The following is a 13,662-nucleotide window of genomic DNA, read 5'->3' on the forward strand; positions in this document are numbered from 1 at the left end:
AGCCGCCACCCCACGTCCCGGGGCTCGTGCCCCTCGCCGGCCGTGTCCCCCCGTGCCGCGCCGTGAGCGCCGGGGCGCCGCGCTGAGGGATGGCCTCGCTGGACCTGCCCTACCGGTGCCCGCGCTGCGGGGAGCACAAGCGCTTCCGCAGCCTGTCCTCGCTGCGGGCCCACCTGGAGTACAACCACACCTACGAGACCCTCTACGTCCTCTCCAAGACCAACAGCATCTGCGATGCCGCCGTCTTCCCGCTGGCCGCCGACGGGGCGCTGCTGGCGCCGGCGGCGCGCCGGGACTACTTCGAGAGCACCTCCTTCCAGGGCAAGGACCAGCGCTTCTCCTGCGACCTGGTGCCCGCCGAGGAGCTGGAGCCGGCGCCGTCCTCCTCGCCCTCGCCCCGCTACGTCCACGAGATCGAGATCCCGCTGACCGAGATCTTCACCCGCGGCAAGGCCGTGGCGCCCGCGCCCGCGCCGCCCGCCGCGATGGACGCGGCCTACGAGGAGGGGCTGGCGCGGCTGAAGATCCGCGCCTTCGAGAAGCTGGAGGTGGACAAGCGGCTGGAGAAGCTGACGGAGGAGGTGGAGCAGAAGATCGCCTCGCAGGTGGGCCGGCTCCAGGTGGAGCTGGACCGCAAGAGCTCGGAGCTGGAGAAGGCCAAGCAGGAGAGCCTGCGGCTGAGCCGGGAGAAGCAGGAGCTGGAGGACCGGGCGTCGGAGCTGTCGCGCCAGGTGGATGTCAGCGTGGAGATGCTGGCCTCCCTCAAGCAGGACCTGGTGCAGAAGGAGCAGGAGCTCACCCGCAAGCAACAGTGAGTCCTCGGCTGCAGGGTGGGGGGAAAGGGGTCCCTGGTGGTGAATCCCAGGGAAATTGTGGATGTCCCATCCCTGGAGGTGCTCAAGGCCAGGCTGGGTGCAGCTCTGAGCAACCTGGTCTGGTGGGAGGTGTCCTTGTCTGTAGAAAGGGATGGTGTTTGAGGTCCTTTCCAACCCAAACCATTCCCTGGTTCTGTGAGTGCTGAGAAGCCCGACACGGTCACCAAACCCTCAGACCGAGTGCTCAGGCGCAGTTCCCTCGGCAATGCCCATCGGCATCAGCCCCCATCAGGTTTTGCATCTTTTCCCACGTGGTCAGTGTCCACATAGTCCTCAGCCCTTCCACGAGTGAGTCCAGCCTGGATCACGTCGTGCCAGACCTCGTCCCAGAGCCACCAGTGCTCCCAGGACAAGGCCAGGCTGGAGATCACAGAATCATGGAATGGGTTGGGTTGGAAGGGACCTTAAATCCCATCTCATTCCAACCCCCTGCCTTGGGCAGGGACACCTCCCACTGGATGCACGTGGCCATCCTGCTGTCCTGCCCAGGAACGTGGTGGGGGCCATGGGGCTGCTGCCCATCTCTAGTCCCAAAGGATGTCCCCCCAAACCCAGGGCTGGCTCATCCCCTCTGGCTCCACAGCCAAATTATCCATCCCTATCCAACCCGAGCATCCCATTGGCCTGTCCCATGGTCAGAAACCTGAGAGGGGCCACCCTGGCCTTGCCAAATTCAGGGGATCTCTCCCAGACAGAGGGTGGGACAGCCCAAGCACTGTGATCTCCATTTGCTGGTAGGACCCTGACCCTGCCATCCTCATTTTCATCCCATATCCCCCACTCAGCACCCCCTCCCCAGCCCAACACTGCTCCCAGGTCTCCCTCCAGCCAAGCACTGGGTCGTTTTGTTGCCTCAGCAAACCAGGGTTTGTTCCTCAGGAGTTTCTTGTCAAATCCCAGGGCCACCACGGGGTCCTGAAAGTCAGTGAGGAGCAGGTTAGTGAGGGACACTCATGGCTGGGCTGGGCTGGCAGCACTGGTGGGATTCTTCAAGGATTTGTCTTCATCCCCACCATCCTCAGCACGTTTGTTTAATGATTTCAGCTCCAAAATAATGACTGTGGCTCAGAAAGAGGCATCACAGGTCATGGTGGTGGTGGGGATGGTCCTGGGGTGAGGATGGGATGATGCTGGGGCTGGATAAGGACACCACCTCTTAGTTTGGGGGCATGTGGGGGGTTTTTGGGGGGCTGCCATCATCAGCTGCCTCATAGGTGTTGTCCAGGGGCATTTTGGCAATATGTGATTATGGAATGAGGGACACCATTCCAGCTGGGGCAGAGCCTGGAGACATGCAGACAGGGTAACCAGAGGATGACCAATGGGTCAAAAGTGTCTTGGTCAGTCCATGGTGGAACCTGGACGTTGTTACCACCTAAAAACCTGAGTTTGTGCCCCAAAACAACCTCCTGGATCTCCCTTTCTTTAGACGAACCCTCCTGCCCCTCCACTGTCCCCACCAGTCCCCAAACTTCTCCACCCACCAGAGGGACCAAATCCCTTGCCAGGTTGCAGAGAAAAGCTGATGGTCAGAGATGGTTTTCTCCCAGGCGTGGGGAAGTCCTCAGAAATCATTTTCAGTGCCAAAACCATTCTGGGGACACTTCCCAGCCCTGCCACTCCCACACATTCACACAGCCGTTGTCCCCACGGGAGGCTTTTTGCTCCTGGGCTCTCTTTTTCTTTGCCAGGGGTGTTTTTCCACCCAGTCCATGGGAATGAGAGAGCAGCAGGTGATAACCATCAGCATCACCTTACACCTGCTGCCCAGTGCCCCATTTGCCTTCCAAATCTCCCCAGGCCCCTCGCCAGGAGCCTTCCCAGGGCATCAGCAGGAGCTCCAAGGCTCAGCCTGCAACTGGCAGGTTGGGGAGGCAATTAAATGGTGATTAATTGGTAATTAAATGGTAATTAATGGCCAGCAATGGGAATTATGTCACTAAGGGCTGTCCCTTCCTTTTCCTTTGGGCTTCTGAGTAGACTGGTGTGTGCAGGTCAGCATGGTCAGGGGTGCAGGGTGGGGTGTGCGTGGTCAGGTTTCTGTGGTCAGGTGGGTGTTCAGGGCTGGGTGTGATGGGTGGGTGTGTGGTCAGGTGTCCCAGGTCAGGTTTCTGTGGTCAGGTGGGTGTCCAGGGCTGGGTGTGATGGCTGGGTGTGTGGTCAGGTGTCCCAGGTCAGGTTTCTGTGGTCAGGTGGGTGTCCAGGGCTGGGTGTGATGGTTGGGTGTGTGGTCAGGTGTCCCAGGTCAGGTTTCTGTGGCCAGGTGTGCACGGTCAGGTGTCCAAGGTTCAGGTGTGCGTGGTCAGACGTGCCCAAGGCAGATGTGCCAAGCTGTGTCTGTGCACCCTGGGGGCTCCTGGCTGCTGAGGGAAGGTGTGAGGTGATTGTGCTTGTGGGTGTGTGTGTGTGCACCATGTGTGTTTGGTGCCAGGGGTGTGTGTGACCAGCTGTACCTGTGCCTGGGGAGTGTGTGCTCATGGAATGGTTTGGGTTGGAAGAGACCTTAAAGACCATCTTGTTCCACCCCCTGCCGTGGGCAGGGACACCTTCCAGTATCCCAGGTTGCTCCAACCTGGCCTTGGACACTTCCAGGGATCCAGGGGCAGCCACAGCTTCTCTGGGCAACCTGGGTCAGGGCTTCCCCCCCCCCCCCCCCAGCTGGCCACATTTTGGGGTGAAACCAACCCATCTGCAGGCTCAGAGAACCTGCTAATTATGTGTTAATGAGACAGCCAGGGCTCTGCAGCCACTGGGCTTAACAGGGTACAGGCCTGAGGGGGTTTAGGGAAACCAGGCTGCTCCTGAGGTCTTTCCTAAGTCTGCCCCAAAGGAGGCAGAATACCATCTCCATCCTCCTCCTCCCTCTGCTCCATCAAGCTCAGGAGCCTCATTCCAGTCCTGGAAGTGACACACGAGGTGCTGGGGGTGTCACCTCTCCCCAGAACAAGGTGGCAACACCCACCCTGCGTGGTGGGAGCACCCCTCGGTCCCTGCTCTGCCCCAAACCGTCTGGGCTGGCACAGACCCGGACCAGGCTGATGACGGAACAACCCAGATGCACACGAGCACCCCTGGCCCCCCCGCCCAGCCTGGAGGTGTTCTCTGGGCATGGGTGGGGAAGGACTGGGGTGTCCCCCTCCACGCAGGGAGGTGCTGCAGATCGACCAGTTCCTGAAGGAGACGGCGGCGCGCGAGGCCAACGCCAAGGTCCGGCTCCAGCACTTCATCGAGGAGCTGCTGGACCGGGCGGATCGGGCCGAGAAGCAGCTCCAGATCATCAGCAGCAGCTGTGGGACCACCCCAAACGGCAGCCTGGGACGCTGTGGGACCCCCGGGGCCAAGGCCATCTGCCGACCGGTACCTCCGCGGGCACAGGCACGGGCAGCCGGCGGCACTGGGAACGCACCCACTGGGCTCCTCTGGGGGCGGGAAGGTGTAGGGACCCCCTTCTCATTCCCACTGGGAAGTGGATAATTCGGGGCGGGGGGGGGGAATCCCAAAGATCCCGAAGAGAAGACGCTTCTCGGTGGGTCTGTGTTTCCATGGCAACGTTGGAGATGCTCTTTGGCATCCCGCTGGGTATGGGCCTCGCCCCGCAACGCAGATGGCGCTGGGTGGGGTTTTTGGGGTCGTCTCTTCGGGGTGCACCACCCACAAGTTGGGGTCTGCCACGCTCTGCTCCTCTTGTCCCATCTCCCTGCAGAGAGACCGGCACCCAGGGCCGTGCGTGGCCGTGCACGGTCCCTACGGCGTGTCCAACCAGCGCTCCTCCTCCAGCACCGGGTGAGTCCCCACCTCTGCTGCCTCCCCGTCTGCAGGTTGCCTGTGTGGCTTTAAATCAGGGTTTGAACACCGGGGCGCTGACAGTTCTAACCTAAGGGCTATCTTTGCCTGCACGTCGCTAACGAGGCGAGATTTCCACACAGCACCTATTCCAGGGGACAAAGATCCCGGGAGAGAAGGTGGGGGGGAGGAGACATTCAGTCTTCCAAACGTTTCACGAGCTTGGTGTAATTTGGCAAAATAAAAACAGATGCCACCGAGCGCACGCAGGGGATTTTTGCAGTGACGGGAACCGGTCGGTGGGTTTTATTTCAAGGATGGGATAGCAGCAGGAGACGTAGGACGGGAAATACCGGACGGGAAAGAGGCTGCGAGCCCCGCGTCATGCGCGGGGCTGACGGGGAGGGGATGCCCGTCCCAGAGAGACCTGAGGTCAAGCATCCCTGTCCCCCATCACTCCCAGGGCGTCGAGCCGTGCCAAGGCCGTGTCGCAGAGCTCGGGGTGCTACGACAGCGACAGCGCCGAGCCGTGTCCCACGGACGACACGGCCGACGGGCACCCCTACCCGGCGCGGGACGGGTCCCGCGGCTCGGGGCTGCGCCGCCAGGCCATCCAGAACTGGCACCGCCGGCCCTACCGCAACAGCACCGAGGGGGAGGAAGGGGACGTGTCCGACGTGGGCTCCCGCACCACCGAGTCGGAGGCCGAGGGCTGGGAGCAGGACGCGCCCGGATCCGCCGCGCCCCGGCCCACGGCGAGCTGCCGGCTGACGGGTGAGAGGGGCCGCGGGGGGGGGGGGGGAACGCTCCAGCCCTGCGAGATGCAGCCCACCGGAGTTTTGCTTTAAAATATGGCTTGAGGGTTCTTTAACATCCCGAGAAAGCATCAAGAGGATAAGCCACGGGCTTGTTCCCAAGGGGTTTCTTCGCTAATTTAGGGGAGAAATTAAGGGGACCTTGGGCAAAGTTCTAAAAGGGCACCAGACAAGCTGGACAAAAATGTTCCACCACAATATCAACCCAGCACAGACTGATCCACAACACTTGAGTCAAAATCCAACCCCTGCAGCTCCCGAAGCCACCCAGAGCATCAAGAGAGGGGCAGAGAAAGAGGAGCAGAGGGAGCAGAAAGAGAGAAGGAGAAAGAGGGAGAGACAGATCCTGGAGCTGCCACTAGGACCTCGTAGAAGACCAATCCCATGTCCAAACGGCAGGGACACGTGGCCTTTGGTTTTGGTCCCTCTGGCCACCCCCCAGGAGGGGTCTGTGACCCACCAGCCACTCTGGGGCTCCAGGCCAGGGTGAGGGGCAGTGTCCCCACTGTCCCTGCCAGTCTGAGCTGGGTGAGGGGCTGCACGAGCTGTGGGGTGTCCTAGGGCAGTGTCCCCCCTGTCCCTGTGAGCTGTGGGGTGTCCTAGGGCAGTGTCCTCAATGTCTCAGTCTGAGCTGGCTCAGGGGCTGCAGGACTGTGTTGTGTTACACTTTTCCCGGGCTGTTTGTGACTGGCAGCTGCTCCAGGGCTGCCCCATGTGGGCTCCAGGGGCTGCCAGGGAGGACAGAACCCCACCCCACCTCAGTGAGGTTCCACCCATCCCTTCCCCCTCCACACACACACACACACTCCCCACAGGGTGGTTCTGACCCAAGAATCACTGATCTGGTGCAGGAGTCTTGAGGTGCAGGAAGGACTCCCTGGCTTTCTAAACTCCTCCTCAGAGAAGGGTTCAGGTGAGGCTGAATCCTGATTTAGCCTCGGGCGCGTGTCAACGGTTTAAATTGAAGGAATTATAGAGGTGTGATGAAACCACTTTGTCCGGCAGGTTTTCATGGCGGCAAGAGGATTTAATTACATAAAACCAATTATTTATTGTGACAAACGAACAGACGAAAGATCTTAATCAGAATTATTCACTACACAGTGTAAAAGCTAAAAACCTACCAGTAGGGTCTAATGTGGCATAAAGTAGTGTAGTGCACTGTATCAAAGCCAGCAAAATCATTAAGCAGAGATTGATACAACTCACCAAGAGGGCAGAAGGTGGAGGATGGGGAGGTTGGGAGCTGGGGCACAGGGATGGAGCTGCCCTCACCTGCCCTTCTCCGTTCCCACCAGTGGCCACGGACGCTGGGTGTCCCCCGGCCAGGTCCGAGGGGGCCGGGGGCAAGGTGTGCCGGCTGGAGAGGGGCAGCCCGGGCCACTCCAGCGAGGTGATCAGCCCCGAGATCCTCAAGATGAGGGCGGCTCTCTTCTGCATCTTCACCTACCTGGACACCAAGACCCTGCTGCGGGCGGCCGAGGTGTGCAAGGACTGGAAGTTCGTGGCCCGGCACCCGGCCGTGTGGACGCGGGTGCTGCTGGAGAACGCCAGGGTGTCCTCCAAGGTACTGGGGGTGGCACTGCCCCGGGGAGGAGACCTTCCTGCTGGAGGGGGGTGAAGCTGTGCCAGCATCTCATTGATGGGGTGTGCTGGTGGTCGTGGCTCTGTGGTCACGGGGGGGTGTGTGTGCATGGACCTGCCCAAAGACAGCCAGGGATGGGTGGGGAGGGACACGCTGAGGGTGCCCACCTCAGTGATGGCCACCCCTGTCCCCCCAGTTCCTGGCCATGCTGTCGCAGTGGTGCACCCAGATGCACTCCCTCACCCTCCAGAACCTCAAGCCACGCCAGCGGGGGAAGAAGGAGAGCAAGGAGGACTACATGAAGAGCACACGGTGAGTCCCTGCGCCCTGGTCACCCACAGATGGAGTCACTGGTCCTCAGGGATGATGCTGGTGCTCCATGAGTCCTCCCCTGGCACAGCTCCAGCCATTCCCTGGGGGCTGTCCCTGCTCCCCCCAGAGCAGAGCTCAGTCCTGCCCCTCCTCTGCCCCTGCCCAGGCAGTTGTAGCTGCAGTGAGGTCTCCCCTCAGTCTCCTCTTCTCCAGCTGAACACACCAAGTGCCCTCAGCCCAGAGGGTGGTTGGCACTGCCCAGGCTCCCCAGGGCAGTGGGCACAGCCCCAAGGCTGCCAGAGCTGCAGGAGGGTTGGGATGATCCTCTGGGGCACAGGGGGGGACTCTTGGGGCTGGGCCTGTGCAGGGCTGAGGGTTGGACTGGATGGTCCTTGTGGGTCCCTTCCAGCTCAGCACACTCTGGGATCCTGTGATCCCATTTCCACTGAGGGACACTGCTCCCTGCTGTGGGTTTCGGCCATCCCAGAGCCATGGGGTGGCCATGGGGAATGTTAGCATGGCTTCCCATGCCTGACCCTGCCTCCACCCCTGGCAGGGGCTGCCTGGAAGCCGGTCTGGAGTCCCTACTGAAGGCCACGGGCAGCAACCTGCTGATCCTGCGCATCTCGCACTGCCCCAACGTGCTGACGGACCGCTCGCTCTGGCTGGCCAGCTGCTACTGCCGGGCCCTGCAGGCTGTCACCTACCGGTAAGGACGGCCACCCACACCCCCCTGCTCGGCCACGGGGCTGGGAGAAATCTGGGAACACCCATGGGATGTGCTGGGGCTCCGCTGATGGCCGTCCCCACCCCCCACCCAAATGCCGTCCACCTCTCCATGTCCCCAGCCCAGCAGCACCCTCAGTGTCCCCCAGCTGTGCTTTCAACTCCCATCCTCTTCTGGGGTGTTTTCCCTTCCAGCTCCATTCCCAACATCCTCTTACCACCCCATCCCAGCTGGAGGCCTGACCAGGGCCTTGGTGGGGGGGACGCTGCTTTGTGTTAGAGAAGGGTGAGGAAGAGGTGCTCAGGGAGGTCCCACCTGACTGTCACCCCCTGGTGAAGGCTTCTGAGAGGGAGGAGAGGCTCAGGGTCCCTCTCTCCTGGGAGGGAGGAACAGCTCTGCCATGGGAGAGCTAAGATCCAGCTTGGAGACCTCGCCCAAGATCAAGGATACAAGTCTCTGATGTAGGTCCTGGAGGAGGTCACAGGTCCTAGAGGAGATCACTGACCTCTCCTTGGTCTTGGCCACCTTCCAAAGAGGCTCTGCCTGCTGTGGAGGCAGGATTTACCTTCCCTGCACACTGCAGGAGGGTGACCCTTGCTCCCACTGCACCCTGCGGACAACCACTTCAGCCTGGGAATCCATTTTCCCTGCAGCTGACATGTGTCCTCACCCAGCCCAGGATGGAGGAACCTTCAGGTGGGGAGAGCACATCCAACCTCTCCTCTGGTGTGGATCATGTGAACTCAGACACAACTCTGGTCGGGGGGTCCCACCCCATGAGGCAGCTCAGAGCTGCTGGGCTTCACCCAAAGCCTCCTCCATCAGCTCCTCCAAGGGCAGCAGAGCAGGTCCAGGTGCTCCTGGCACGTCTCTAACCTGTGACTCTGACTCATGCTCTAATTAACCTGCTGCTCTTGGCAACCTTCTCCGGTGGAGACGCGTGAAGCGCTCGAGATAACACCCCTCGCTTATTTTTAGGCTCGCCCGAAGTTTTGAAGTAGGTCATCTGGAGTTAGGAAGCACGGCCCCGGTCTCCAGGAGACATGCTGGTGTGGTGGAACAGCCAGGGGGGGGCCTCTGTCTAGGCTGGTGGCATCGAGATGGTGCTCTCTGACATCCCTCCCTGGCGCTGGGAGCATCAGCAGAAGCTCCTCTGAGCCAACCCAGTGGCTCCGCCCTGACTCGTGGTAAAGCCACACCTCCACCACCCCCTGCACGAGTCCAGCGGCACCTCATGAGGTTTTGATAGCTCCAAAAACACCAGGGAGGAGCCCACCTGCGGTGGCATTTGGCCAAGAGCCACCACAGAGGTGGGACAGAGGCCACGGAGCAGCCGCTGCCCCCGGCTGGAACGTCCCTCCCACCTCCTGGCACCTTCCCCATCCCCGAGCAAAACCAACCCCGTGGGATCTGCAGGGATCTGCTCTTCCAGGGTACATGGCCTGGCAGTCTCAGCCAGTCACCTGTGTCACCTTTCCATCTGGAAGATGCCCCTTCAACCTCCCCTTCAACCTTCACCCCCTGTTCCAGCTTTGCCTCATCTTCCACCTCATCTTCAGCCTCACCTCCTTCCGTCGTTCTCGACGTTGCACGTCCATAGGCACAGTTCCAGACAGGAATGCCTTCAGCCTTGTCCGTGGGCAGGTTGTAGGTTATAAATAAGGATGAGATTTGCACCTCCAGGTGCTCCAGGGAGCAGCTCAGAGGTTGCAGATTGAGCCCCCGGGGCGGTGCCGCTGCCGGTGGGGCCACCACGTGTCCTCTGTGTTGTTCCAGGAGCTCCACGGATCCTGTGGGTCATGAGGTCATCTGGGCCCTTGGAGCAGGTTGCAGGGACATCATCTCCCTCCAGGTCGCACCTCTGCACCCCTGGTAAGAATCGTGGAATCGTGGAATGGTTTGGGTTGGAAGGGACCTTAAAGATCATCCAGTGCCATGGGCAGGGACACCTTCCACTGGACCAGGTTGCTCCAGGTTGCTCAGCCCGGCCTTGGACACTTCCAGGGATGGAATTGTGTTAGGTGGAGGCCGAGTGGGATGGCCTGGAAAGAAACTGGGTGCCAGATTTGCTTCGGGAGGGTCTCTGTGGGATGAGCAGCAATCCTGAAGGCAGGTCTGGGAGACCGGGAGCTCAGCCCCATCCCTCCCTGTGGGGGCTGGGAGCTGGTTGGTGTAGACACCTCCCTGCTGAGCCAGGAATGTTTCCATGGAGGCTGCTCACCCTGGAGATGAAAGGGAAGCCGCGATGGCTCCGGTTGGTGACACTGAACATCAAATGCTTGTATGAGCTCCTGGGTGCTCACGTAAGAGCAGCCCTGAAGGGCAGGGAGGTTGTTGAAAGGGTGTCACTGCTTGGGGAGACGACTCCCCACTTTTGGAAAAGCATTTTGGGGGCGTGGAGATGCTGGTGGGTCTCCACCCCACAAGGCCTGGGTGCTCAGGAGCTCGTGGCTCGCAGGGCAGGTCACTCTCTGCCACGGGAATGCCCCCAGGGCATTTCTTCTTGCCTGGGAGGTCTGCTGTGATGTCACATGTCACATCCCTGTCAGCCTGGATGGAGGAGCACACAGGGGATGTCACTTAGCAGGAGAAGCTGGATGTCAGGTCCTGGTGGCTTGTGTCTTCCCTGGGGGGAGCAGCACATGGCATTGTCAGCTTCTCCACCTGAGCTGGAGCTCCAGGCTCCTGCTGCCGGTTTGATCTGTGCAGGAAACAATTCCAGAGCCTGCTTCAGGTCTCTGGAGAAGGGAGAGTCATGGAATCATGGAATGGGGTGGGTTGGAGGGGAACTTAATGATTGTCTCGTTCCAACCCCCTGCCACGGGCAGGGACACCTTCCACTAGCCCAGGCTGCTCCAAGCCCTGTCCAGCCTGGGCTTAGACACTCTCAGGGATGGGGTACCCACAAATTCCCCGGGCAGGATGGAGGGTTTGGGGCACTGAGTCACCCTGCCCTGGTGGCAGCACAGCCGCCCCCTCACAGCGTGACCACCACGGGGTGGGCGGGGTGGGCGTCGCTCCAGTCCCACGCCGCTTCCAGGAGCGCTCGTGGAGAGAGGCCTGAGCGTTGCTGGCAGCCCTGCCCAGCTGTTTCTCCTCCCTCTCCCCAGCCAGCAGCCGACACGGTTCAGCAACCGCTGCCTGCAGATGATCGGGCGGTGCTGGCCCCACCTGCGGGCGCTGGGCGTCGGAGGTGCCGGCTGCGGCGTCCAGGGACTGGCATCCTTAGGTAGGCACCTCTCTGGGAATCAGTAAGGCTGGAAAGGACCTCTCAGGTCACCGAGTCCAACCCCTGACCCGACGCCAACGCGTCACCCAGCCCGTGGCTCTGAGTGCCACGTCCAGCCTTTCCCCGAACACCTCCGGGAACGGGAACTCCGCCACCTCCCTGGGCACCACCTCCCTCCATCTCCCCTGGTGGCACAAGGAGAGGGGTACCTTGCAGGTCCCCTCGGGGATCTCAGTGGAGATCCAGGTCCCTGGGTGCACCTCGCTGCCACCCACCCCTCTTTGCCACCGGTTGTGCCCATCCCTTCCCCGTGGGACGCTGACAGGGGGTGCTCTGTCCCTCCAGCCCGAAACTGCATGAGGCTCCAGGTCCTGGAGCTGGACCACGTGGCCGAGATCAACCAGGAGGTGGCAGCCGAGGTGTGTCGGGAGGGGCTGAAGGGGCTGGAGATGCTGGTGCTGACGTCCACCCCGGTCACCCCCAAAGCCCTGCTGCACTTCAACAGTGAGTAGCGATGCCAGGGGGGCATCATCCCCTCGCCACGAGGCCACCAGATATCCAGATCCAGTGGAGCAGATCCTTCCTTCCAGCCCCACCCACAGGAACCTGTTGGCGCTGGGAGGGGCTGGGAGCTCCGTGGTGGAGGGTCCTTAAGAGGGGATCCAACATCCCCCTGCCACGGGTGGGTGAAGGAGAGCTGATCTTGCCTTGGGCCACAGGGAGGATGGAGATGCTCCCTCCGTGCTCCCCACGATGCAATCCAGACCTCAGTGTCTGTGACACACCTAAAGGTTCGGCCCGGTGTGTCTGAGTTTGGGGTTGCTGAAGTCATTTCCCAGGACAGGATGTCCCCAGCCATCAGCAGGGTCTGCCCTGGTGGCCATGGCTCATGTGACTGTGGTGGGACTTGCTGGGGCCCCACCCCTCTGGATGGAAGGGCGAGGGTTTCCCAAGGGAGTGGCAGGATGCTGATTTGGGACAGGACAATCAGGGACCATCTCGTAGCCCAGCATCGGTCTTGGCCACCACAAGCAGGTCTCCTCCAGCTTCAGGGTGAGGCTTCCCCGCATGCACAAGGCCTTGAGGAGCACTGGGTGGGATTTGGGGTCCGTGCTGGCCGTGGGGAGGCTGTTTGCCCCCCAGGTACGGAGAACCCAGGTGGTTTCCCTGCCCCTCAGGTGTGTGCCGGAACCTCAAGTCCATCGTGGTGCAGGTGGGAATCGTGGACTATTTCAAGGAGCCCCACAGCCCTGAAGCCAAGAAGATGTTTGAAGAAATGGTGAACAAACTCCAGGTAAGGGGTCCCAGTCCCAGGCAACACAAATGTCACCAGATCCACGGCAAGGATTTGAGATGTTTCCCCCTCTCCCTCATCCTGTTTCCTTCCCATGGCAGGGATTTGAGTTGTTCCCTCCTCTCCCTTCCTTGCCTGGTGTTTTTCCCATGGCGAGGATTTGAGGTGTTTCTTCCTCCCCCTCACCCATGTCCTTCCCATGGCAGGGATTTGAGTTGTTCCCCTTTCTTCCTCCCTCACCCTGTGTCCTTCCCTTGGCAGGGATTCCCCTTTCCCTCCCTTTCCCCGTGTCCTTCCCATGGCAGGGATCTGAGATGTTCTTCCCTCTCCCTCCCTCACTCCATGTCCTTCTTCTAGCAGGGATTTGAAATGTTTCCCCCCTTTCCCTTCCTTTCCCTGTGCCCTTCCCAGGGCAAGGATTTGAGATGCTCCCACCTCTCCCTCCCCCTGTGTCCTTCCCACGGCAGGGATTCCCCTTTCCCTCCCTTTGCATCCTTCCCGTGGCAGGGATTTGAGATATTCCCACCTTTCTCTCCCTCCCTCCCCCACGGAACCGCGGGAATGCTGGACCCCCCCCCCTCCCCTCCCAAACCTCACTCCCCGCTCCTCTTGCAGGCCCTGAGGAAAAGACCCGGCTTCTCCAAGATTTTACACATCAAAGTGGAGGGAGGCTGTTAGACCTTCAGGGAAGCACAAAGCACATCCCCTCCTGTGCCGGGAGCGAAACCAAACCCAGCGCCCGCCGCTCCCCCCGCGGCCGCACCCGGAGCGCGGCTCCGCCGGCTCCTGCACCAGGAAAAAAACCCCCAAACTCTTGCAGGCCTTAGTGACTGGCGGCCGGAGCTCATCCCAGGGCCGGCTCGCGGGTGAGAAGGTGCTACTTCAGGACGTGGGGTTTTTTTTGTTGTTTTTTTTGATTTTTTTGGCTGCCCCCAGGAGACAGGGCAGCGCTCCTTCCCGGGAGGGGAGATGGCTCGGAACCCCCGCGGCCGCTCGTTGCCAAGGATCCGCGTTTGGGGGATGTCTTTTCCCTTCGGACTCT

At 61.0% G+C, this 13,662-nt stretch overlaps 1 protein-coding gene across 2 annotated transcripts; it reads left to right on the forward strand.

Moving 5' to 3' along the window:
* FBXO41 (F-box protein 41) lies at window positions 1-13,380 on the forward strand. 2 transcript variants are annotated; one of them, XM_027909503.1, is made up of 12 exons: window positions 1-811; window positions 4,022-4,250; window positions 4,579-4,658; window positions 5,122-5,432; window positions 6,772-7,040; window positions 7,255-7,370; window positions 7,927-8,079; window positions 9,874-9,969; window positions 11,208-11,326; window positions 11,672-11,830; window positions 12,505-12,620; window positions 13,236-13,380. In XM_027909503.1, exons 1-12 carry the CDS (start codon window positions 90-92, stop codon window positions 13,296-13,298), a joined length of 2,433 nt encoding a protein of 810 aa, XP_027765304.1. In that variant the 5' UTR covers window positions 1-89; the 3' UTR covers window positions 13,299-13,380. The 2 variants fall into 2 exon arrangements, with proteins under 2 accessions (XP_027765304.1, XP_027765305.1); XM_027909504.1 differs by having other exon boundaries at window positions 4,022-4,232.
* Window positions 13,381-13,662: the final 282 nt, after the last annotated feature.

The sequence above is a fragment of the Empidonax traillii genome, unplaced genomic scaffold, assembly GCF_003031625.1.
Source record: "Empidonax traillii isolate 1590-97213 ecotype Southwest subspecies unplaced genomic scaffold, ASM303162v1 scaffold2180:size94112, whole genome shotgun sequence".
In the NCBI taxonomy this organism is placed as follows: domain Eukaryota; kingdom Metazoa; phylum Chordata; class Aves; order Passeriformes; family Tyrannidae; genus Empidonax; species Empidonax traillii.